This window comes from Rana temporaria, chromosome 6 (assembly GCF_905171775.1).
Source record: "Rana temporaria chromosome 6, aRanTem1.1, whole genome shotgun sequence".
Classification (NCBI taxonomy): Eukaryota; Metazoa; Chordata; class Amphibia; order Anura; family Ranidae; genus Rana; species Rana temporaria.
The window spans coordinates 220,795,480-220,819,845 of NC_053494.1; the positions used below are offsets into that span (position 1 = coordinate 220,795,480).

Below are 24,366 nucleotides of genomic sequence, written 5' to 3' on the forward strand. Positions count from 1 at the left end.
CCTATAGGGAGAGAACCGACTACCACCACCTATTGGGAGAGAGACGACTACCACCACCTATAGGGAGTAGGGTTAAAACTGCTTCTCCCTGTCAGAGGCGGCTCTCTAATTTGGCAAATTAGGGGATCGCCTTAGGCCTCGCAAATCACAGGGGCCCCCTGTGCGGCTGCCTAATTTAGTCCCTGTAATACGGAACTTTAACTTTTTTTTTTTATTTGCTTTGGTACACGTCGCCCAGGGCAGAGCCTAATACACGCGATCGGATTTTTCATCAGAAAAACCTTGGATGGGTTTTCCGACGAATTCCACTCAAGCTTGGCTTGCATACACACAAAAAACGTTCTCCTGAACTTTTGACCGGCAAGAATACGGTGACCTACAACACTACGACGAGCCGAGAAAATTAAGTTCAGTGCTTCCGAGCATGCGTCGGAATTTTGCGCATAGGAATTGCTACAGACGATTGGAATTTTTTCCGTCGAAAAATTTGAGAACCAGCTCTCAATTTTTTTTTGGCGGAAATTCCGTCAGGAAAAATCTGATTTCCAACCACAAGCTCACATAGGACTTTTCTTGCCGGAAATTGAGACCGTGTGTACGCGGCATTACACTTATGCCCCGCTACGCCATTAGTCATGACTGGCCGTCACCAGGGCCATAGATACCTTTGCAGCGGAAGGTGACACTGCTGCCTTCCAGCACCTCCTGGCTCGATGGCGTAAGGTCAAACTTCGGAGCCGTTCCACATTCAGAACTGTCAGTCTCTGCTGCCCCCTTCTGGTCATCCCCAGAACCAAAAGACACCTCCTGAATTTTGGAGACCTCCACGTTCTCCTTTTGTCCCGTGACGCTACGGCCGGTCTCAGACGAGGGAAGGATTTTTATAGACTTCAGAGTGATGGTGCTGGACGATTTCTGCTGATACTTCCCATCACTGCCGGAGGAGGCGACCTCAGCGGCTCGCCCTCTGTGGTGGAAACCAGATACGACGTTGTGGGTTTTTTCGAAGGGCGATTCGGATTTGAGGTTTGGGGAAGAGACGGAGCTTTTTTTCAGTAAAATGTTAGTCGTCGATTGGCAGATGCTGCCGGCTCCATTTTTTGGCGGCTCCAGTTTGGGGGTGACGTATTGTGTGGTCCTCAAAGTCTCTTTGGTGGACACACATGAGGTCTTCAGAGGGGGCTCAACCAACGTCTTGTCGCTTTTTTTGTCATGAATGGAAATGAAAGTGGTCTCTCCTTTCGATGTCGGAGTCCTGAGAGGAACAGAGGTCTCCTTTGAAGGCTTATCTGCCAACGTTATGCCATCTGTTGAAGAAATATCTGCCGGCCTGCTGGAGGCCGACTTCTGGGGAAAGAGGTTCTCCGATTTGGGGGCCGACTTCTGGGGAAAGAGGTTCTCCGTTTTGGGGGCCGACTTCTGGAGAAAGAGGTTCTCCGTTTTGGGGGCCGACTTCTGGAAAAAGAGGTTCTCCGTTTTGGGAGCCGACTTCTGGGGAAAGAAGTTCTCCGTTTTGGGGGCCGACTTCTGGGGAAAGATGTTCTCCGTTTTGGGGGCCGACTTCTGGGGAAAGAGGTTCTCCGTTTTGGGAGCCGACTTCTGGGGAAAGAGGTTCTCCGTTTTGGGGGGCGACTTCTGGGGAAAGAGGTTCTCCGTTTTGGGGTCCGACTTCTGGAGAAAGAGGTTCTCCGTTTTGGGGGCCGACTTCTGGGGAAAGAGGTTCTCCGTTTTGGGGTCCGACTTCTGGAGAAAGAGGTTCTCCGTTTTGGGGGCCGACTTCTGGGGAAAGAGGTTCTCCGTTTTGGGGTCCGACTTCTGGAGAAAGAGGTTCTCCGTTTTGGGGGCCGACTTCTGGGGAAAGAAGTTCTCCGTTTTGGGGGGTGACTTCTGGGTTAAGAGGTTCTCCGTTTTGGGGGCCGACTTCTGGGGAAAGAGGTTCTCCGTTTTGGGGGGCGACTTCTGGGTTAAGAGGTTCTCCGTTTTGGGGGCCGACTTCTGGGGAAAGAGGTTCTCCGTTTTGGGGGCTGACTTCTGGGGAAAGAGGTTCTCCGTTTTGGGGGCCGACTTCTGGGGAAAGAGGTTCTCCGTTTTGGGGGGCGACTTGCACCCCGCAGTCTCTTTTGTTTTCGCAGGAACATTCGGTGTATAATAGCTCCCAATGTTGTGTCCTGAACTCGCGTACCTGGAAGGCAAAGAACTGGTGGTCTCCATGGAGGATGGACTTTGGGCCTCTGGCGTCTTCTGTGACGGCCTCACTTTGGACTCTATGCTACTCGAGTAGCTTGACACAAGAGTTGAGGCCACTTTTGGTGAACCAAACTTTGTCTCAACGAGGGATTTAGTCTTTATATCTAAACTAGGAAGATTCTGAGGACGTGGTTCATCTGGGGGTTTGGTCTCCGTTTCTCTAGAAGGGGCCGGAGATCTCTCCTTTGGGTCCAGCATTGAGGTGTAACGGGAGACGATGGACGGCGTCTCTTTGGCTGTTCTGGTGGTTTGCGTCTTTGCATGGGTGGTCGGTGATGACGACTCTTCAGATTGTTTGTGTCGGGATCCGGCAGAGTCAGTTATTGGAGATGGTGGACCTCTCATGAAGGCGCTTGAAGACTCGGACTTCAGGCTGGGGGGCTGGGCTGTGGAGGACACTGAAGACCCCTCTTTGGAAACATAACTCGACTTGGCTTTCATAGGCTCCGCATTGGGCTCCGGTTTCCTGGTGGCACTTTCCGTACTTCTGCCCTTTTCTGGAATGGCATCCCTGTGCGTTTTAAGTATACCATTAGAGGCGATGGGGGGCTTGGCTGTGTGTGTCACAGAGCCCCCTAGTGGAGGGGAGGTTCTGAAAAAGAAAGAAGAGTCATGGTGGCAGATTTATCAGGAAATGCTACAGAATCACAAAGACAGACAGCAAAATATCCACCTTCCCTTCAATTAGATCTATAATCAATCAATCAATCAATAAAATATCATATTGTATGGAGTATCGCTGTATCAGGCTGAGGAAAAGGGGCCTCTCATTGCTGGGCCCCCCATGCACTGTAATGTATATAGTCTGGAGGTTATGCTGGTCTCTGTAGTCCTCCCCCATAATGCTGGACAAGACTCATTCCTCTGCCAGAGGCTGCAGATGGGCAATGAGCAAGCTGCATTAATTGGCAATGGAAAGGCTGCATTAACTGGCAACGGAGAGGCTGCAGCTGGGCAATGAGCAAGCTGCATTAATTGGCAATGTTGAGGCTGCATATGAGCAATGGTAAGACTGCAGATGGGCAATAGAGAGGCTGCAGATGGGCAATAGAGAGGCTGCAGATGGGCAATATAGATCCTGCAGATGGGAAATAGAGAGGCTGCAGATAGGCAATGGAGAGGCTGCAGATGGGAAATGGAGAGGCTGCAGATAGGCAATGGAGAGCCTGCAGATGGGCAATAGAGAGGATGCAGATGGGCAATAGAGAGGATGCAGATTTTCAATGGAGAGGCTGCAGATGGGAAATGGAGAGTCTGCAGATAGGCAATGGAGAGGCTGCAGATGGGCAATGAGCAGGCTGCATTAATTGGCAAAGGAAAGGCTGCATTAATTGGCAATGGAGATGCTGCAGAAGGGCAATGAGCAAGCTGCATTAATTGGCAATGTTGAGGCTGCATATGAGCAATGGTGAGCCTGCAGATGGGCAATGGAGAGGCTGCAGATGGACAATAGAGATCCTGAAGATGGTAAATAGAGAGGCTGCAGATGGGAAATGGAGAGGCTGCAGATGGGCATTAATTGGCAATGGTGGGGCTGCGTTAATTGGCAATGGAGAGGCTGCAGATAGGTAAAGGAGAGGCTGCAGATGGGCAATGAGCAGGCTGCATTAATTGTCAATGGAAAAGCTGCATATGGGCACTGGTGAGGCTGCATTAATTGGCAATGGAGAGGCTGCATATGGGCAACGAGCAGGCTGCATTAATTGTCAATGGAAAAGCTGCATATGGGCAATGGTGAGGCTGCATTAATTGGCAATGGAGAGGCTGCATTAACTGTCAATGGAAAAGCTGCATATGGGCAATGGTGAGGCTGCATTAATTGGCAATGGTGAGGCTGCATTAATTACCAATGGAGAGGCTGCATTAATTGGCAGTGGAGAGGCTGCGTTAATTGGCAATGGAGAGGCTGCAGATGGGTAAAGGAGAGGTTGCAGATGAACAATTAGCAGGCTGCATTGATGGGCACTGACCCTTATTTTGCTTTTCAAGTTCTTTATTTAAAATTTACGTTTTTTTCCTGAAACGTCCCTCTTCCAATGAAGGTGCCGCGCGTTATACACCGATAAATACGGTAATCCATTCATTACATTTTATTGTGTGTATAATAATAATAAGTAGAGAATATTTCCTGTAACACACGAGAGGGAAAGGAGAAGAGAACGTACCCGTCAGTCTCGTCACCGCCTGCAAAAGAGAAAGAAACATTTATCAGTAAATCATCTTATCGGCTGGAATTGCGACAGCGGCCAAAATCTACACAACAGGAAGGTGACAACCGCTCAGCATGCCGCCCCCCCGGGCTCCTCCGCGGTCAGACAACGCGGGAACTCCCATCGCCGGCTCCGCCCCCATCCCCCGACTTTCATATTCGGCTGGACTCAACTCTCAGGGAGTCATTTATTTTTATTTATTTATTGCGGTTTTATATCGGAGCCAAAAATGATATTGGGGTAGATTCAGGTAGCCTACGCTATAATTTACGGCGGCGCAGCGTAGTGTATTTACGCTACGCCTCCGCAACTTACAGGAGCAAGTGCAGTATTCACGAAACACCTGCTCCGCAAGTCACGGCGGCGTAGCGTAAATGGGGCCGGCGTAAGCGCGCGTAATTCAAATGGGGAAGGGGGGGCGTGTTTTATGTTAATATGCGATGACCTGACGTGATTTACGAACGGCGCATGCGCCGTCCGTGTACATATCCCAGTGTGCATTGCTCCCGAGTACGGCGCAACGACGTATTGGTTTCGACGTGAACGTAAATTACGTCCAGCCCTATTCGCGAACGACTTACGCAAACTACGTAAATAATTCAAATTTCGAAGCGGGAGCGACGTCCATACTCCTAATAGCAGGGGCAACCTTACGCCGAAAAAGCCTTAACGCAAACGACGTAAAAAGCGATCGCCGTGCGCACGTACGTTTGTGAATCGGCGTATCTAGGAAATTAGCATATTCTACGCCGACAACAACGGAAGCGCCACCTAGCGGCCAAAGTGATATTGCACACAATTCTACGCCGCCGCAATCAAGTTACGTCGGTGGAGGAAGCCTATTTTTTCAGCGTAACTGCCTTTGTGAATCGGCGTAACGCTACGCGGGCGCGGAATTCAAATTACGGCGGCGTAGCTGGAGGATACGCCGGCGCAAAAGGTACCTGAATCTGCCCCACTATTGATTTCAGTTCTGAGGAGGAGAATAAATGATTTAGGAATTTTGGGAGCCCCGGAGCAAACATTTCCCCCTCCGACTCCACAAACAAAAGCGCCCCCCGATCGGCGAGACGACGCACGCCGATCCGCCTGCAGCATAAATATTCTACAACAAATAATTCAACAAAACCGACATGGGGGGGGGGGTTATACCACGGCAAAAAAAATATATATATCATGTATTAATTCCCAAATGTTGATACATTGTATACTTATGTGGCAGAGGTAATGCAACATTAAATACGTGCGTTGCGGCGCACCACGACAACGTTTTATTCCTATTGTGGGGTCACCAGTACGGTAACAATTATGGGCCAGATTCACAAAAGAGATACGCCGTCGTATCTCTGAGATACGATTGTCGTATCTATGCGCCTTAAACAGAGAATCAGTTACGCATAGATAGCCCTAAGATCCGACAGGCGTAAGTGTGTTACACCGTCGGATCTTAGGCTGCAATTCTAGGCCGGCCACTAGGTGGCGATTCCATTGCGGTCGGCGTAGAATATGCAAATGACTAGTTACGCCGATTCACGAACGTCCGATTTGCCCGTCGATCTAAATTGACGTCGTTTCCGTAGAGATGCGTCGTGTAAAACTAAGCATGCCCTCTAGGTGGTGTAACCAATGTTAAGTATTGCCGTCGTTCCCGCGTCGAAATTTTAAATTTCACGTCGTTTGCGTAAGTCGTCCGTGAATGGCGCTGGACGCCATTTACGTTAACGTCGAAACCAATGACGTCCTTGCGACGTCATTTAGCGCAATGCACGTCGGGTAATTTTACGGACGGAGCATGCGCAGTACGTTCGGCGCGGGAACGCGCCTAATTTAAATGGTGCCCGTCCCATTTGAATTAGGCGGGCTTGCGCCGAGCGGATTTACGCTGCACCGCAAGTTTACAGGTTAGTGCTTTGTGAATCAGGCACTTACGCTGTAAACTTGCGGCGGTGTAACGTAAATGGGATACGTTACGCCGCCGCAGCGTAACGTATTTGTATGTGAATCTGGCCCTATGTGTCTGTGATGCCAATAAAGTCCATCCTCTCTTTGCCAACCAATATCACTGAATCTAGTGAGCGCCCCCCCCCCCCCCTCCTGTGTCGACATGAAAATCATCCGTGTAATAGAATATTATGAAGGAGGGATTCTGTCATCGCTCACCAAAAACACCAAATCCGCCATCATGGAAACGCTGAAACCAAATTCACATTGCCGGATAAAACTTGCACACATTTTATTTTCATATTTGTACACTAGAGGGCGCTCCTTTACCACTGCATGAAAATAAGACGTCTTTACTATTACTGACTAGACAGAGGAGTAATAATTATTATAATACTAAATAATAATAGAAATAATAATAGTAATAATTATAATACTAAATAATAACAATGATTAATAATAATAATATTAGTTAATATATTAATAAATAATGATAGTAATATTATATGGATCCTGATTATTATTATTATTATTATTATTATTCAGGATTCATATATTATTATTATTTAATATTAAATAATATTAATATTTAATAATATTAATATTACTATCATTGTTTTTATTATCATTATTATTAATAATAGTAATAATAATTTGAATATTATCATTATTTATTAATATGATTAACTAATATTATTATTATTATTATTATTATTATTATTATTATTATAGAGGTGCACCGAATAGAAAATTTTAGTGCAGGAACCGAAAATGCAGGATGCACTTGGCCGAAAAAAAAAAAAAATACTGACACTTGTTTTAAAAAAAGATATATATTTTTATATAGAAATTTATTATAATCTACTTTTTTAAATGAATATCATGAATTTAAACGAATATAAAATGTATTGTCAGCCATTATTGGCACGTTTAGCCCATGAAAAATGCATCCCTTTAAAAATTCTATCACTTGTCTTCACAGCAGTGTTAATTTTGGCATCAAATTTCGATTTAGTCTTAGGACTAAAATGGCATTTTAGTTTTAGTCCCATTTTAGTCTCCTGCCATCGTTTTAGTTTTAGTCGTATTTAGTCAACTAAACCTCCAGTACATTTTAGTCATCTAAAATCTAATGGGCGTCATTAAATTGAAATACATTAGTTAACATTTCTCTACAATTTCCAAACTCATTATATATATACTGCTGGAGTGAAAAATCTCATATGTTATTATTTAGGTATTGAGGTGGTATGGAGGTATAAACTTGCACTACAGACCCGATTTTAGTCGACAAAATTAACATTGCTTCACACGGGTCTTCTGCGCTTCCATTGTGGTGTTTAAAATCCTGCTTGGTGCCTTTTGGTCACCTCCCTCTTCATATGCATTGAAAATGCAGCAAGAAAGCATCAATAACGCACCCGTGTTACATTTGTGATGCATTCTTCTGAGTCACATGACCCGTGGAAGACACACCCTAAGCGTAGTAAAATCGCAGCAAAATTGTGTTCATTTTCGGTGCCATTACCGACACCTTTTTCTCTTATCAGCAAAATGCTGAAAATGCCATGTTCGGCCAAAATGTTTCGGTCGCCGAAATTTCAGTGCATCTATAATAATAATAATTATTATTATTATTATTATTATTATTATTATTATTATTATTATTAAGGATTCATATATTATTATTATTATTATTATTATTATTAGTAATACATATTATTATTGTTTTTTATTATTATTATTATTATTATTATTATTATTATTATTATTATTATTACTACTATTCAGTATTCATAGATTATGATTTTGTATTGAATTTTATTATTTTGTATTATTATTATTATTATAATTATTAAAATAGTAATACATATAATTATTGTTTATTGTTATTATTATTATTATTATTATTATTATTATTATTATTATTATTATTACTATTCAGTAATCATAGTTTATAATTTTGTATTGAATGTCATTATTATTATTATTATTATTATTATTATTATTATTATTATTAATAATAATAATAATAGTCAAAATATTATTATTGTTTTTAATTATTATTATAATTACTATTCAGTATTCATAGATTATAATTTTATATTGAATATTATTATTTTGTATTATTATTATTATTATTATTATTATTATTAATAATAATAATAATAATAATAATAATAATAATAAATATTATAAATGTTTATTGTTATTATTATAATTACTATTCAGTATTCATAGATTATCATTTTGTTTTGAATATCATTATTATATTATTATTAATAATAAATATTATTTTTTTATTATTATTATTATTATTATTATTATTATAATTATAATTACTATCCAGTATTCATGGATTATAATTTTGTATTGAATTTTATTATTTTGTATTGTTTTTTTTATAATTATTATTAAAATAGTAATAAATATTATTATTGTTTATTGTTAATAATAATAATAATAACAACAACAATAAACAATAATAATATTTATTACTATTATTATTATTAATAATAATAATAATGATATTCAATACAAAATTATAATCTATGATTACTGAATAGTAATAATAATAATAATAATAATAATAATAATAATAATAATATTATTATTATTATTATTATTATTATTACTATTCAGTATTGATACATTATAATTTTGTATTGAATATTATTATTAATAATAGTAATAAATATTATTATTGTTTTTTTTTTTTATTATTATTATTATAATTACTTTTCAGTATTCATAGATTCTTATTCTTATTGATTATTATTATTTAATATTATTATTATTATTATTCAGGATTTTCTTCGCTCCAAGCTCAGCGCTTTACAAAACGTGTTCTAATGTATAAACTCATCGATCGATCGATCATACATTATCATTGCTGCTTCTGCAGATGAAGTCCACCTGAAAGTGATATCTGGTTATAGGCGGAGCCTGGTGGTGGACCGAGTCATCCCCTCGTTTCTTATGTTGTTGGCTCCCCATACACATTACAATCTCTGTACAATCGATCTATGTAGGATTAGGACCGATCTAAACTATTCCATCACTCTGTATCCAATCAGAAAGGTTCTTGCACTGCAGGTAGATATAAAGGAGATTGTACAATCAGATTGTAAGGTGTGTGGTGGGATTTAGACTCCCCATCAGCAATGTCTCCTTTCCATGGTACCCGGCTCTGTTTTTTGGGGGTCCCCTCCCCCCTTTGTGTGTTCCAGCACTCACCTTGAACAACCAGCTCTGCGCACACAGAGCTCCGCCCACAACTGTTCGTCACCGTGACGCTATAATTTCCAGCATCCGCTCCGCACACGTCCCGAATCTCCAGGAAATGCACCCCGGACTTGTCGTACGTCTTCCATCGCCCTCCGATCAGCAGCTGAACATCGTCCTGCGCCAAAGAGACCAACAGATATCAACGGTACAAGACCGAGCAACATCGCCGCACAAACTACTGCGGGGAAACCTCCCCATTGTGGGAGGGGCAGAGACACAACTACTGCAGGGAAATCTCCCCATTGTGGGAGGGGCAGAGACACAAACTACTGCGGGAAATCTCCCCATTGTGGGAGGGGCACAGACACAAACTACTGCGGGAAATCTCCCCATTGTGGGAGGGGCAGAGACACAAACTACTGCAGGGAATCTCCCCATTGTGGGAGGGGCAGAGACACAAATTACTGCAGGGAATCTCCCCATTGTGGGAGGGGCAGAGACACAAACTACTGCGGGAAATCTCCCCATTGTGGGAGGGGCAGAGACACAAACTACTGCAGGAAATCTCACCATTGTGGGAGGGGCAGAGACACAAACTACTGCAGGAAATCTCATCATTGTGGGAGGGGCAGAGACACAAACTACTGCAGGAAATCTCATCATTGTGGGAGGGGCAGAGACACAAACTACTGCAGGAAACCTCCCCATTGTGGGAGGGGCAGAGACACAAACTACTGCAGGAAATATCATCATTGTGGGAGGGGCAGAGACACAAACTACTGCAGGGAATCTCCCCATTGTGGGAGGGGCAGAGACACAAACTACTGCGGGAAATCTCACCATTGTGGGAGGGGCAGAGACACAAACTACTGCAGGAAACCTCCCCATTGTGGGAGGGGCAGAGACACAAACTACTGCAGGAAATATCATCATTGTGGGAGGGGCAGAGACACAAACTACTGCGGGAAATCTCACCATTGTGGGAGGGGCAGAGACACAAACTACTGCAGGAAATATCATCATTGTGGGAGGGGCAGAGACACAAACTACTGCAGGAAACCTCCCCATTGTGGGAGGGGCAGAGACACAAACTACTGCAGGAAATCTCACCATTGTGGGAGGGGCAGAGACACAAACTACTGCAGGGAAATCTCCCCATTGTGGGAGGGGCAGAGACACAAACTACTGCAGGAAATTCCACCATTGTGGGAGGGGCAGAGACACAAACTACTGCAGGAAATCTCATCATTGTGGGAGGGGCAGAGACACAAACTACTGCAGGAAACCTCCCCATTGTGGGAGGGGCAGAGACACAAACTACTGCAGGAAATATCATCATTGTGGGAGGGGCAGAGACACAAACTACTGCAGGGAATCTCCCCATTGTGGGAGGGGCAGAGACACAAACTACTGTAGGAAATCTCATCATTGTGGGAGGGGCAGAGACACAAACTACTGCGGGAAATCTCACCATTGTGGGAGGGGCAGAGACACAAACTACTGCAGGAAACCTCCCCATTGTGGGAGGGGCAGAGACACAAACTACTGCAGGAAATCTCATCATTGTGGGAGGGGCAGAGACACAAACTACTGCAGGAAACCTCCCCATTGTGGGAGGGGCAGAGACACAAACTACTGCAGGAAATATCATCATTGTGGGAGGGGCAGAGACACAAACTACTGCAGGGAATCTCCCCATTGTGGGAGGGGCAGAGACACAAACTACTGCGGGAAATCTCACCATTGTGGGAGGGGCAGAGACACAAACTACTGCAGGAAACCTCCCCATTGTGGGAGGGGCAGAGACACAAACTACTGCAGGAAATATCATCATTGTGGGAGGGGCAGAGACACAAACTACTGCGGGAAATCTCACCATTGTGGGAGGGGCAGAGACACAAACTACTGCAGGAAATATCATCATTGTGGGAGGGGCAGAGACACAAACTACTGCAGGAAACCTCCCCATTGTGGGAGGGGCAGAGACACAAACTACTGCAGGAAAATCTCACCATTGTGGGAGGGGCAGAGACACAAACTACTGCAGGGAAATCTCCCCATTGTGGGAGGGGCAGAGACACAAACTACTGCAGGAAATTCCACCATTGTGGGAGGGGCAGAGACACAAACTACTGCAGGAAATCTCATCATTGTGGGAGGGGCAGAGACACAAACTACTGCAGGAAACCTCCCCATTGTGGGAGGGGCAGAGACACAAACTACTGCAGGAAATATCATCATTGTGGGAGGGGCAGAGACACAAACTACTGCAGGGAATCTCCCCATTGTGGGAGGGGCAGAGACACAAACTACTGTAGGAAATCTCATCATTGTGGGAGGGGCAGAGACACAAACTACTGCGGGAAATCTCACCATTGTGGGAGGGGCAGAGACACAAACTACTGCAGGAAACCTCCCCATTGTGGGAGGGGCAGAGACACAAACTACTGCAGGAAATATCATCATTGTGGGAGGGGCAGAGACACAAATGACTGCGGGAAATCTCCACTGGAGATACAAGGATCCGGTTTGGGATTTTTATTTATTATTTTTATTTATTATTTCCTCGGATTGTTTGCATATCACTAATAGGGATGAGTTTTGAGTTCGAGTCTAACTCATGTTCGACTCGAACATTGTCTGTTCGGCGAACAATTTGGGGTGTTCGCGGCAAATTCGAAAAGCCGCAGAACACCCTGTTAAAGTCTATGGGAGAAATCTAAAGTGCTAATTTTAAAGGCTAATATGCAATTTATTGTCCTAAAAAGTGTTTGGGGACCCGGGTCCTGTCCCAGGGGACATGTATAAATGCAATTTTTTTTTAAAAACGGCCGTTTTTTCAGGAGCAGTGAATTTAATAATGCTAAAAGTGAAACAATAAAAGTGTAATATTCCTTTAAATTTCATACCTGGGGGGGGGGGTGTAAAGTCAGCATGTGAAAAAGCGCATGTTTCCCGTACATAGAACTGTCCCTGCACAAAGTGTCATTTCTGAAAGGAAAAAAAAGTCTTTTAAAACCGGACTTGCGGCTATAATGAATTGTCGGCTCTGGCAATTCAGAGAGAATTCATTCATAAAAAAAAAATAGCGTGGGGGTCCCCCCAAATTCCATTACCAGGCCCTTTAGGTCTGGAATGGATATTAAGGGGAACCCCGCAGTCAATTTAAAAAAAAAATGACGTGGGGTTCCCCCCAAATATCCATTCCAGACCCCTTATCCGAGCACGTTAACCTGGCCGGCTGCAGAAAAGAGGGGGGGGACAGAGTGTGGGCCCCCCCTCTCCTGAACCATACCAGACCACATGCCCTTAACCTGGGGAGGATGGCCCCATGTTGATGGGGACAAGGGCCTCATCCCCACAACCCTTGCCCGGTGGTTGTGGGGGACTGCGGGCGGGGGGCTTATCAGAATCTGGAAGACCCCTTTAACAAAGGGGACCCCCAGATCCTGGCCCCCCCTATGTGAATTGGTAATGGGGTACACTGTACCCCTACAATTTCACGAAGGAAGTGTAAATAGTTGGAAAAAACACACACACCGTAGAAAAAAATCCTTTATTAATAAAAAATAAATAAAAAAGATCCAGCGGTGGTAATCTACTCGGTCCCGGCTCCCTGCTCCAACGTTGTCTGTATCCAGCGACGGGTGATCTCCGGTCCAGCGATGAGAAGATCCATCCATCCAGAGCGCAGCCACGCCGACCTCCTCTCACCGCTGGACACAGCCCAGCGAATGACGCGGCTGAAGCTGTGACATTTCTTATATAGGGGAGGCGGGGCCACCTGTCACGTGACCCCGCCCCCTCTAACGCACCCTCTGCTACGTCACTGGGGAAGCCCAGTCTTCCCCCTTGCGTCAGAGGGGGCGGGGTCACGTGACGGGTGGCCCCGCCTCCCCTATAAAAGAAATGTCAATGCTTCAGTGCGTCATTCGCTGGGCTGTGTCCAGCGGTGAGAGGAGGTCGGCGTGGCTGCGCTCTGGATGGATGGATCTTCTCATCGCTGGATCGGAGATCACCCGTCGCTGGATACAGACAACGATGGAGCGGGGAGCCGGGACCGAGTAGATTACCACCGCTGGATTTATTTTAATTTTTTTATTATTAATAAAGGACTTTTTTCTACGGTGTGTGTGTGTGTGTTTTTTCCAACTATTTACACTTCCTTCGTGAAATAGTAGGGGTACAATGTACCCCATTAACAATTCACATAGGGGGGGCCAGGATCTGGGGGTCCACTTTGTTAAAGGGGTCTTCCAGATTCTGATAAGCCCCCCGCCCGCAGACCCCCACAACCACCGGGCAAGGGTTGTGGGGATGAGGCCCTTGTCCCCATCAACATGGGGACATCCTCCCCATGTTAAGGGCATGTGGCCTGGTGCGGTTCAGGAGAGGGGCGCTCTCTCGTCCCCCCCTCTTTTCTGCGACCGGCCAGGTTAACGTGCTCGGATAAGGGGTCTGGTATGGATATTTGGGGGGAACCCCACATCATTTTTTTTTTAAATTGACGGCAGAGTTCCCCTAAATATCCATACCAGACCTGAAGGGCCTGGTAATTGAATTTGGGGGGACCCCCACGCTATTTTTTTTTTTTTATGAATGAATTCTCTCTGAATTGCTGGGAGCCGACAATTCATTAGAGCCGCAAGTCCGGTTTTAAATGCCTTTTTTTCTTTCAGAAATGACACTTTGTGCAGGGACAGTTCTATGTACCGGAAACATGCGCTTTTTCACATGCTGACTTTACACCCCCCACCCTAGGTACGAAATTTAAAGGAATATTACACTTTTATTGTTTCACTTTTAGCATTATTAAATTCACTGCTCCTGAAAAAACGTAAGTTTTTAAAACTTTTTTTTGCATTGATACATGTCCCCTGGGACAGGACCCGGGTCCCCAAACACTCCCCTGGGGCAGGACCCGGGTCCCCAAACACTCCCCTGGGACAGGACCCGGGTCCCCAAACACTCCCCTGGGACAGGACCCGGGTCCCCAAACTCTCCCCTGGGGCAGGACCCGGGTCCCCAAACACTCCCCTGGGACAGGACCCGGGTCCCCAAACTCTCCCCTGGGGCAGGACCCGGGTCCCCAAACTCTCCCCTGGGGCAGGACCCGGGTCCCCAAACTCTCCCCTGGGGCAGGACCCGGGTCCCCAAACTCTCCCCTGGGGCAGGACCCGGGTCCCCAAACACTCCCCTGGGGCAGGACCCGGGTCCCCAAACACTCCCCTGGGGCAGGACCCGGGTCCCCAAACACTCCCCTGGGGCAGGACCCGGTCCCCAAACACTCCCTGGGACAGGACCCGGGTCCCCAAACACTCCCCTGGGACAGGTCCCGGGTCCCCAAACACTCCCCTGGGACAGGACCCGGGTCCCCAAACACTCCCCTGGGACAGGACCCGGGTCCCCAAACACTCCCCTGGGGCAGGACCCGGGTCCCCAAACACTCCCCTGGGGACAGGTCCCGGGTCCCCAAACACTCCCCTGGGACAGGACCCGGGTCCCCAAACACTCCCCTGGGACAGGACCCGGGTCCCCAAACACTCCCCTGGGGCAGGACCCGGGTCCCCAAACACTCCCCTGGGACAGGACCCGGGTCCCCAAACACTCCCCTGGGACAGGACCCGGGTCCCCAAACACTCCCCTGGGGCAGGACCCGGGTCCCCAAACACTTGTTAGGACAATAACTTGCATATTAGCCTTTAAAATTAACACTTTAGATTTCAAACGTTCGAGTCCCATAGACTTTAACGGGGTTCTAAAGTTCACACGAACATTTGGTCTGTTCGCAAGTTCTGATGCGAACCGAACAGGGGGGTGTTCGGCTCATCCTTATTCACTAATAATACTGATTTTTGTTACATTAGAATGTCGCTCACAATACTGGACGTGACTCCAGATCAGAGAGGTTTAGAGACACTTCTATTTAATACTAAAATAATAAAACAACGAGGGTCACGCGGCACTTTTCGGGGGACCCGACAACCAGGAATGTTTTTCGGGCCGAACATGAAAAGGATCCAAAAACATCCAGAAGAAAAATATTATTCTGAAGTCGGCAGAATCTCTTCTTTATGATTTTGTCGGGTCCTTTCCAAAGAAAATCTGCCGGCCGACAGACTGATTGAGCGGCGAGCGAATTCCATTTCTTTACCTTGGAAGATTTTCAGAAGCGACCGACGCGTTCCCCTCAATCCAAGAAAGAAACACGACTTATGTGGTGAGGAGAGAGCCAGACAAAGTGACGGGGGGCTCAGACATCCAACGCGGGACGTCACCGTTATAACCCCGATATTGTAGAAGAGAGGCGACTCCGCCATAAAGGAGAACACACACCAAGGAATGCAACCAATCACATCCGTCTCTGTACAGAGGAGCTTACACTCTAATGTCCCCTCCCCCCACAGTCACATCCGTCTCTGTACAGAGGAGCTTACACTCTAATGTCCCCTCCCCCCACAGTCACATCAGTCTCTGTACAGAGGAGCTTACACTCTAATGTCCCCTCCCCCCCACAGTCACATCAGTCTCTGTACAGAGGAGCTTACACTCTAATGTCCCCTCCCCCCACAGTCACATCAGTCTCTCTACACAGGAGCTTACACTCTAATGTCCCCTCCCCCCACAGTCACATCAGTCTCTGTACAGAGGAGCTTACACTCTAATGTCCCCTCCCCCCACAGTCGCATACGTCTCTGTACCAGAGGAGCTTACACTCTAATGTCCCCCCCCCCCCACAGTCACATCAGTCTCTGTACAGAGGAGCTTACACTCTAATGTCCCCTCCCCCCACATCACATCAGTCTCTGTACAGAGGAGCTTACACTCTAATGTCCCCTCCCCCCCACAGTCACATCAGTCTCTGTACAGAGGAGCTTACACTCTAATGCCCCCTCCCCCCACAGTCACACCAGTCTCTGTACAGAGGAGCTTACACTCTAATGTCCCCCCCCCCCCCCCCCACAGTCACATTTTATTAGAAGTCAGGTGACCTCCAGGTATGTTTTATATTGTGAACGGGAATTGAAACACCTGGAGGATAACATGAATACTCCATGCAGCCCCTTCCTCACACACTCCATGTGGATCTGGCAGACTCCGTTGTATCTTTCACGATCTACAATACGGCCACTTACCTTGTGCCAGGTGACAGCCGGCTGGGGGCGTCCGGTGACCTTGAAGGAGAACCGTCCGGTCTGACCCGCCGTCACCACACTGCGATTGGGCTTTGTAACAAACTTCGGGGGGCTCTCACCCCAAATACTGGGGCGGTTTTCTATCTGGGGGACCCCAAGTGGGCTTCTGCAAAGAGAAGAATGGAAGAATTAAGGGTCACGACCCTCAGATGGGTACAAACCGATAGTAATATCATTCAAAAATAGTGTCCCATCATTGGTGTCAGTGGGAGGAATAGTGTCCCATCATTGGTATCAGTGGGGGGAATAGTGTCCCATCATTGGTGTCAGTGGGAGGAATAGTGTCCCATCATTGGTGTCAGTGGGAGGAATAGTGTCCCATCATTGGTGTCAGTGGGAGGAATAGTGTCCCATCATTGGTGTCAGTGGGAGGAATAGTGTCCCATCATTGGTGTCAGTGGGAGGAATAGTGTCCCATCATTGGTGTCAGTGGGAGGAATAGTGTCCCATCATTGGTGTCAGTGGGAGGAATAGTGTCCCATCATTGGTGTCAGTGGGAGGAATAGTGTCCCATCATTGGTGTCAGTGGGAGGAATAGTGTCCCATCATTGGTGTCAGTGGGAGGAATAGTGTCCCATCATTGGTGTCAGTGGGAGGAATAGTGTCCCATCATTGGTATCAGTGGGAGGAATAGTGTCCCATCATTGGTATCAGTGGGAGGAATAGTGTCCCATCATTGGTGTCAGTGGGAGGAATAGTGTCCCATCATTGGTGTCAGTGGGAGGAATAGTGTCCCATCATTGGTGTCAGTGGGAGGAATAGTGTCCCATCATTGGTGTCAGTGGGAGGAATAGTGTCCCATCATTGGTGTCAGTGGGAGGAATAGTGTCCCATCATTGGTGTCAGTGGGAGGAATAGTGTCCCATCATTGGTGTCAGTGGGAGGAATAGTGTCCCATCATTGGTGTCAGTGGGAGGAATAGTGTCCCATCATTGGTGTCAGTGGGAGGAATAGTGTCCCATCATTGGTGTCAGTGGGAGGAATAGTGTCCCATCATTGGTATCAGTGGGAGGAATAGTGTCCCATCATTGGTATCAGTGGGAGGAATAGTGTCCCATCATTGGTGTCAGTGGGAGGAATAGTGTCCCATCATTGGTGTCAGTGGGAGGAATAGTGTCCCATCATTGGTGTCAGTGGGAGGAATAGTGTCCCATCATTGGTGTCAGTGGGAGGAATAGTGTCCCATCATTGGTGTCAGTGGGAGGAATAGTGCCCCATCATTGGTATCAGTGGGAGGAATAGTGTCCCATCATAGGTGTCAGTGGAAGGAATAGTGTCCATCATTGGTGTCAGTAGAAGGAATAGTGTCCCATCATTGGTGTCAGTGGAAGGAATAGTGTCCCATCATTGGTGTCAGTGGGAGGAATAGTGTCCCATCATTGGTGTCAGTGGGAGGAATAGTGTCCCATCATTGGTGTCAGTGGGAGGAATAGTGTCCCATCATTGGTGTCAGTGGGAGGAATAGTGTCCCATCATTGGTATCAGTGGGAGGAATAGTGTCCCATCATTGGTGTCAGTGGGAGGAATAGTGCCCATCATTGGTGTCAGTGGGAGGAATAGTGTCCCATCATTGGTATCAGTGGGAGGAATAGTGTCCCATCATTGGTGTCAGTGGGAGGAATAGTGTCCCATCATTGGTATCAGTGGGAGGAATAGTGTCCCATCATTGGTGTCAGTGGGAGGAATAGTGCCCCATCATTGGTATCAGTGGGAGGAATAGTGTCCCATCATTGGTGTCAGTGGGAGGAATAGTGTCCCATCATTGGTATCAGTGGGAGGAATAGTGTCCCATCATTGGTGTCAGTGGGAGGAATAGTGTCCCATCATTGGTGTCAGTGAGAGGAATAGTGTCCCATCATTGGTATCAGTGGGAGGAATAGTGTCCCATCATTGGTGTCAGTGGGAGGAATAGTGTCCCATCATTGGTGTCAGTGGGAGGAATAGTGCCCCAAGGGCGGAATGAAGACAAGAAAAGGGCCACATCTGGCCCTGGGCTGCAGTTCGGAGACCCCTGGCCTAGAGCACTACGGCCAATCAGTGAAGAAACACATTGATCAGTGTACGCACAATGCAACAATATTTCTATGTCACGCCTCCCCTTTGCTGCTGTACCTTTACCTTTTTTAGTAACCGCTGTAAACTGTCTTGCCCTTCTTGTTCCCCCATGTCCCCAATGCACCCTGTGTCCCCCGTGTCCTCAATGCACCCTGTGTCACCCTATGTGCTCTTGTATCCCCAAAAGAACCCTGTGTGCCCCTTTGTCCCCAAAATAACCCTGTGTCCCCCCAATGCACCCTGTGTGCCCCCTTGTCCCCAATGCACCCTGTGTCCCCCCATGTCCCCAATGCACCCTGTGTGCCCCCGTGTCCCCAATGCACCCTGTGTGCCCCCGTGTCCTCAATGCACCCTGTGTCACCCTATGTGCCCTTGTGTCCCCAAAAGAACCATGTGTGCCCCCGTGTCCCCAAAAGAACCCTGTGTGTCCCCAATGCACCCTGTGTGCCCCCTTGTCCCCAATGCGCCCTCGTGTCCCCAATGCGCCCTGTGTGCCCTCGTGTCCCCAATGCGCCCTGTGTGCCCCCGTGTCCCCAATGCACCCTGTGTGCCCTTGTGTCCCCAAAAGAACCCTGTGTGCCCCCAATGCACCCTGTGTCCCCCCTTGTCCTCAATGCGCCCTTGTGTTCCCAATGTACCCTGTGTACCCCCATGTCCCCAAAAGAACCATGTGCCCCGTGTTCCCAGCGCACCCTGTGTGCCCCCGTGTCCCCAATGCACCCTGTGTGCTCCCTTGTTCAAAATGTACTCTGTGTGCCCCCTTGTCTCCAAGTGCCTCCCAGAGCATTCTGTGTCATCTGCTGACTCCAAAGTTCACCTCAGTGCACCCCGTGTCATTGAGTGACTTCTAATGCACCCTCCTGACTTTACTGCACCCCAGAGCTGTCCAGTGCCATCTAGTGCATCCTGTGCACCTCCATGACCTGTAATCCAGAGCCTCCTTTGTCATCCAGTGACGCCAGTGCCCCCCATGACTTCAGTGCACAATAGTGTCATCTAGTGACCACAATGCACCCCCATCACTCCAAGACCCCCGAAGAGCATCCCATATCATCTAGTGACCGACTCCAAGTTCACCCAGGTGCACCCCGTGTCATCTGTTGACTCCAAGTGTGCCCCTGGGCTTTCTGTGCCATATACTGACTCCAGTGTACCCCATCATTATTCAAGTGTACCCCAGGCCATCCTTTGTCATCTAATGACTCCTAGAATGTTCCTGTGCGCCCCCCTCGATTCCAACGCACCCAGAACATCCCAAGTCATCTAGTTACTCCAAGTGCACCCACATGTGCCCCTGTGACTCTAGGTTCACCCCAATACATCCTGTGTCATCTACTGATCACAGTGCGCCCCCTTCACTCCAAGTGCCCCCAAGAGTGTCACATATTATTTAGTGACCCCAAGGGCATCTCTATGCACCCCCTTCACTCCAAGTTCCCCCAAAGAGCATCCATTGTCATCTAGTGACTCCAAGTGCACCCACATGCACCCTTCTGACTCCAAGTTTTCCCAAGTGCCCTCTCTGTCATCTACTGACTCCAAGTGTGCCCCTGGGTTTGCTGCTCCATCCAGTGACCACTGTGAGACCCCCCCGACTCCAGTGCACCCTAGTGTCACCTAGTGACCACAGTCCCCTCATCACTCCAAGTGCCCCAAAGAGCATCCCTGTGTCAACTAGTGACCTGTGTCATCTAGTGACTGACTCCAAGTTCACCCCGGTGCACCCCGTGTCATCTGCTGACTCCAAGTGTGCCCCTTGGCTTTCTGTGCCATATAGTGACTCCAGTGCACCCCAGTCCATCCTTTGTCATCTAATGACTCATAGAATGCTCCTGTGCACCCCCTTTGACTCCAACGCACCCCAGAGCACCCTGTGTCATCTAGTGACTCCAAGTGCACCCACATGTGCCCCTCTGACTCCAAGTTTTCCCAAGTGCCCTCTCTGTCATCTACTGACTCCAAGTGTACCCCTGTGTTTCCTGAGAGACCCCCAACTCCAGTGTACCCCAGGGAATTCTGTGCCATCCACTGACTCTAATGTCCCTGGTTACACCAGAGTACCCCAGTCCATCCTTTGTCATCCAATGACTCCTAGAATGATCCTGTGCCCCTCCCACCCCTGGACTACAAGTGTATCACAGAGCATCCTGTGTCATCTAGTTACCCCGATGTGCCCCAATGCACCCCCATTACTGCAACTGAACCCCAAAAGGAACCCATTTCATCTAGTGACTCCAAATGCACCCCAGAGCCTCCTGTGTCATCGAGTGACACCCAGTGTGCCCTGTGCTCCTCCATGACACCCGGCCGTGTCTCCCCCCAGCCTCCAGCACTCTCCAGCTCCAGACAGTTCTTCTCCCAGTGGATAGGGAGCGCCATCTGTGACACCAAGTGAGGAATTGTTAACTAATCCCGCCCCATGCCCATTAGATGACCTTCTACCCATCACACAACATGAACTCCGTCATACTTTTCAGTCATGTGATCCAGTTGGCACCAAATATGCCCAATAATCACCCAGACTTCTGGACTCTCTCCCCTGCTGTGATTGGTTAGGCTGCGAGCCCCTGAACAGCGATTCACATTTATTAGTGGCTCGGGGGGGGGGGGGGGCTGCCAGCATCAGTGCCAATATCAGCCAATCACAATAAGGTTTCAGAATGGAGAAGCAGATGCAGAATATTGTATAGAGATGGCGCAGGGATCCAATCCAGCAGAGCGCAAGCCGGAGAGCGGCCATGTTTGACAGGCGTCAGGCGGTTCCTGGGATTATGGCGCTGGCATGGCGATTTGTGTTAATAAGGGGGGAGGGTGTTTTTATTGGAAGGTTGGACAGGAGGACGGCGGGCCAAAGGAAACAGGCGAGAGATGTGAGCGGGGAGACGAAAGACTTAGCGATTGTCAATCTACAACGTCTCACCCGGGACTGCGGGAGCTGGACGGCAAGGCGTACCGCGGCACCGCGCTACCTGCAAAAAAAAACCACAAACATCACATATTAGATCAGAATCACAGAACTAAATATATAAGAATAATACAGACAATGGAGATCGTTATACGCTGCGCTGATATGATATGTACAGGAATACAATACATACAATGGGCCGGATTCACGTACATCGGCGCAGAGTTATGCCGGCGTAGCGTATCAAATATACGCTACGCAAACGTAGCGCAGAGCGGCAAGCACAGTATTCACAAAGCACTTGCTCCCAAATCTACGCTGGGTTCCCTCGACGTAACTCGTTGTAAGTGGCAGTGGGCGTGAGCCATGCTAATGAGGCGTGACCCCATGTAAACGATGGACTGAGCGTCATAAAGATACGATTAACGTACGGCGCATGCGCCGTCCCGTGGACGCATCCCAGTGCGCATGCTCAGAATCACGTTGTAACGTACGCCTAAGATACGTCGAATCACAGCCTACGACTTGAACGTAACCTACGCCCATCCCTATTCACGTACTACTACGTAAACGACGTAAAATACGACGGCTGTTCCCTGGTCCATACCTTTGCATGAGTTGCGCCTCATAGATGGGGAATAACTTTACGTCGGGCGTACGACCTACGTAAACCGCGTATATTAATGTGTCGGGCGCAAGTACGTTCGTGAATCGGCGTATCTCACTCATTTGCATATTCGAATCGTAAATCAATGGGAGCGCCCCCTTGCGGCCAGCGTAAATATGCGCCCACAATACGACGGCGTAGGAAACTTACGTCGGTCGTAGGAAGACTATTTACAGGCGTATCTAGTTCTGTGGGCACGGCGCACAGATACGACGGCGCACATTTACACTTACGCGGCGTATCTCGAGATACGTCGGCGTAAGTGCTACATGAATCCGGGCCCATGTATACAATGTACAGGAATACAATACATACAATATATCCGTCAGATGACTGAGAACCTCCGAATGTATCAATCATAGATACACAGAAATCAAGGGGCCCCATACAGCCTACCGGACAGAGCACCCTCAGTACCCCCCAAAATAGTGGCCCTGTTCACTACTTCACCTTCTGCACCCCCAAATATTCCATGCACTGAACTCGATTATCCCCCCCTATTATCCCACACTATTTTATTTATTTATTTATTACTATTTATTTGGGAAGCGCGCATATACCACCGGTCGGTGGTGCCAAAGCGCTTTGTGACAAAATAGCCCGGATGTTCTGGCGAGGGGAGCATAATTAAAAGAAAAGGGAGAAGAAAAAAAAAGAAATCAGCGAAGAAAAATTGGCCTAGGATTGAAATGCTTGGCAGAATAGCCAGGTCTTCAGCTTCTTCCTGAACGCATATAGGCTTTGGGAGATGCGAATGTTAAGCGGGATTTGGTTCCAGAGAGTCCCCCCCCCGCGGAGCCAATCCGTTTTCCTCCTATAGAAATTAGCCTGTCAGTATTGCCAATGAGTAGAGCTTTGTCGGCTGAGCGAAGACAGCGTCTAGGTATATAGTGTGGAGTCAGATCTGATAGGAACTGTGGGCCCAGCTGGTGGTAGCCCCTGTAGATCAGACAGAGGATTTTAAAATTGATGCAACCGCTGCATCCCCTATTACCCCAACCCTCTGTACCCCCCCCCCCCCCCATGTCCTGTATCACCCACTAGTACCCCAACACTCTGCATCCCCAACTATCCAGCATCTTGTATCACCTACATCTGTCACCACCCAATACCCCCATTACACCTCACAGTGTACCCCTGACCCCCACACACCACCCTGCACTCCACATGCTGCACTCCTTACATCCCCCATTACCCCACATTCTGCACCCCCTACATCCCCTATTACCCCACATTCTGCACCCCCTACATCCCCCATTACCCCACATTCTGCATCCCTACATCCCCCATTACCCCACATTCTGCACCCCCTACATCCCCCATTACCCCACATTCTGCACCCCCTACATCCCCCATTACCCCACATTCTGCACCCCCTACATCCCCCATTACCCCACATTCTGCATCCCTACATCCCCCATTACCCCACATTCTGCACCCCCTACATCCCCCATTACCCCACATTCTGCACCCCCTACATCCCCCATTACCCCACATTCTGCACCCCCTACATCCCTCATTACCCCACATTCTGCACCTCCCACATCTCTTACTACTGCATCCTATGCACCCGCTGCATCCCCCGTTACCCCACATTCTGCACACCCATTACTCTACACTCTGTACCCCCTATATTCCCCAATGGTCATTATTCTGTACCCCATGCATCTCATATTACCCCAAATTCTGCACCCCTTGCACCCCCAGTTATCCAACATTCTGCACACCCATTATTCTACACTCTGCACCTCCTACATCTTTTATTACTCCACATTCTGCACCCCCTGCACCCCACATGACCCCACATTCTGCACACCCATTAATCTACACTTTGTACCCCCTATATTCCTCAACAGTCATTATTCTGTACCCCCTCCATCTAATATTACCCCACATTCTGCACCCCCTGCATCCCAC

General features: G+C 47.8%; 1 protein-coding gene across 2 annotated transcripts in view; it reads right to left on the minus strand.

The window, feature by feature from the left end:
• Positions 1–24,366, minus strand: part of MYLK (myosin light chain kinase) — a 232,149-nt gene that overhangs the window by 162,548 nt on the left and 45,235 nt on the right. For both annotated transcript variants that reach the window (XM_040358297.1, XM_040358296.1), the window contains exons 3-7: positions 21,798–21,846; positions 16,763–16,928; positions 9,636–9,801; positions 4,413–4,431; positions 666–2,839 (exon numbers count right to left, since the gene is read on the minus strand). In XM_040358297.1, coding sequence (XP_040214231.1) covers positions 666–2,839; positions 4,413–4,431; positions 9,636–9,801; positions 16,763–16,928; positions 21,798–21,846 — 2,574 coding nt within the window. The remainder of the gene's footprint in view (positions 1–665; positions 2,840–4,412; positions 4,432–9,635; positions 9,802–16,762; positions 16,929–21,797; positions 21,847–24,366) is intronic.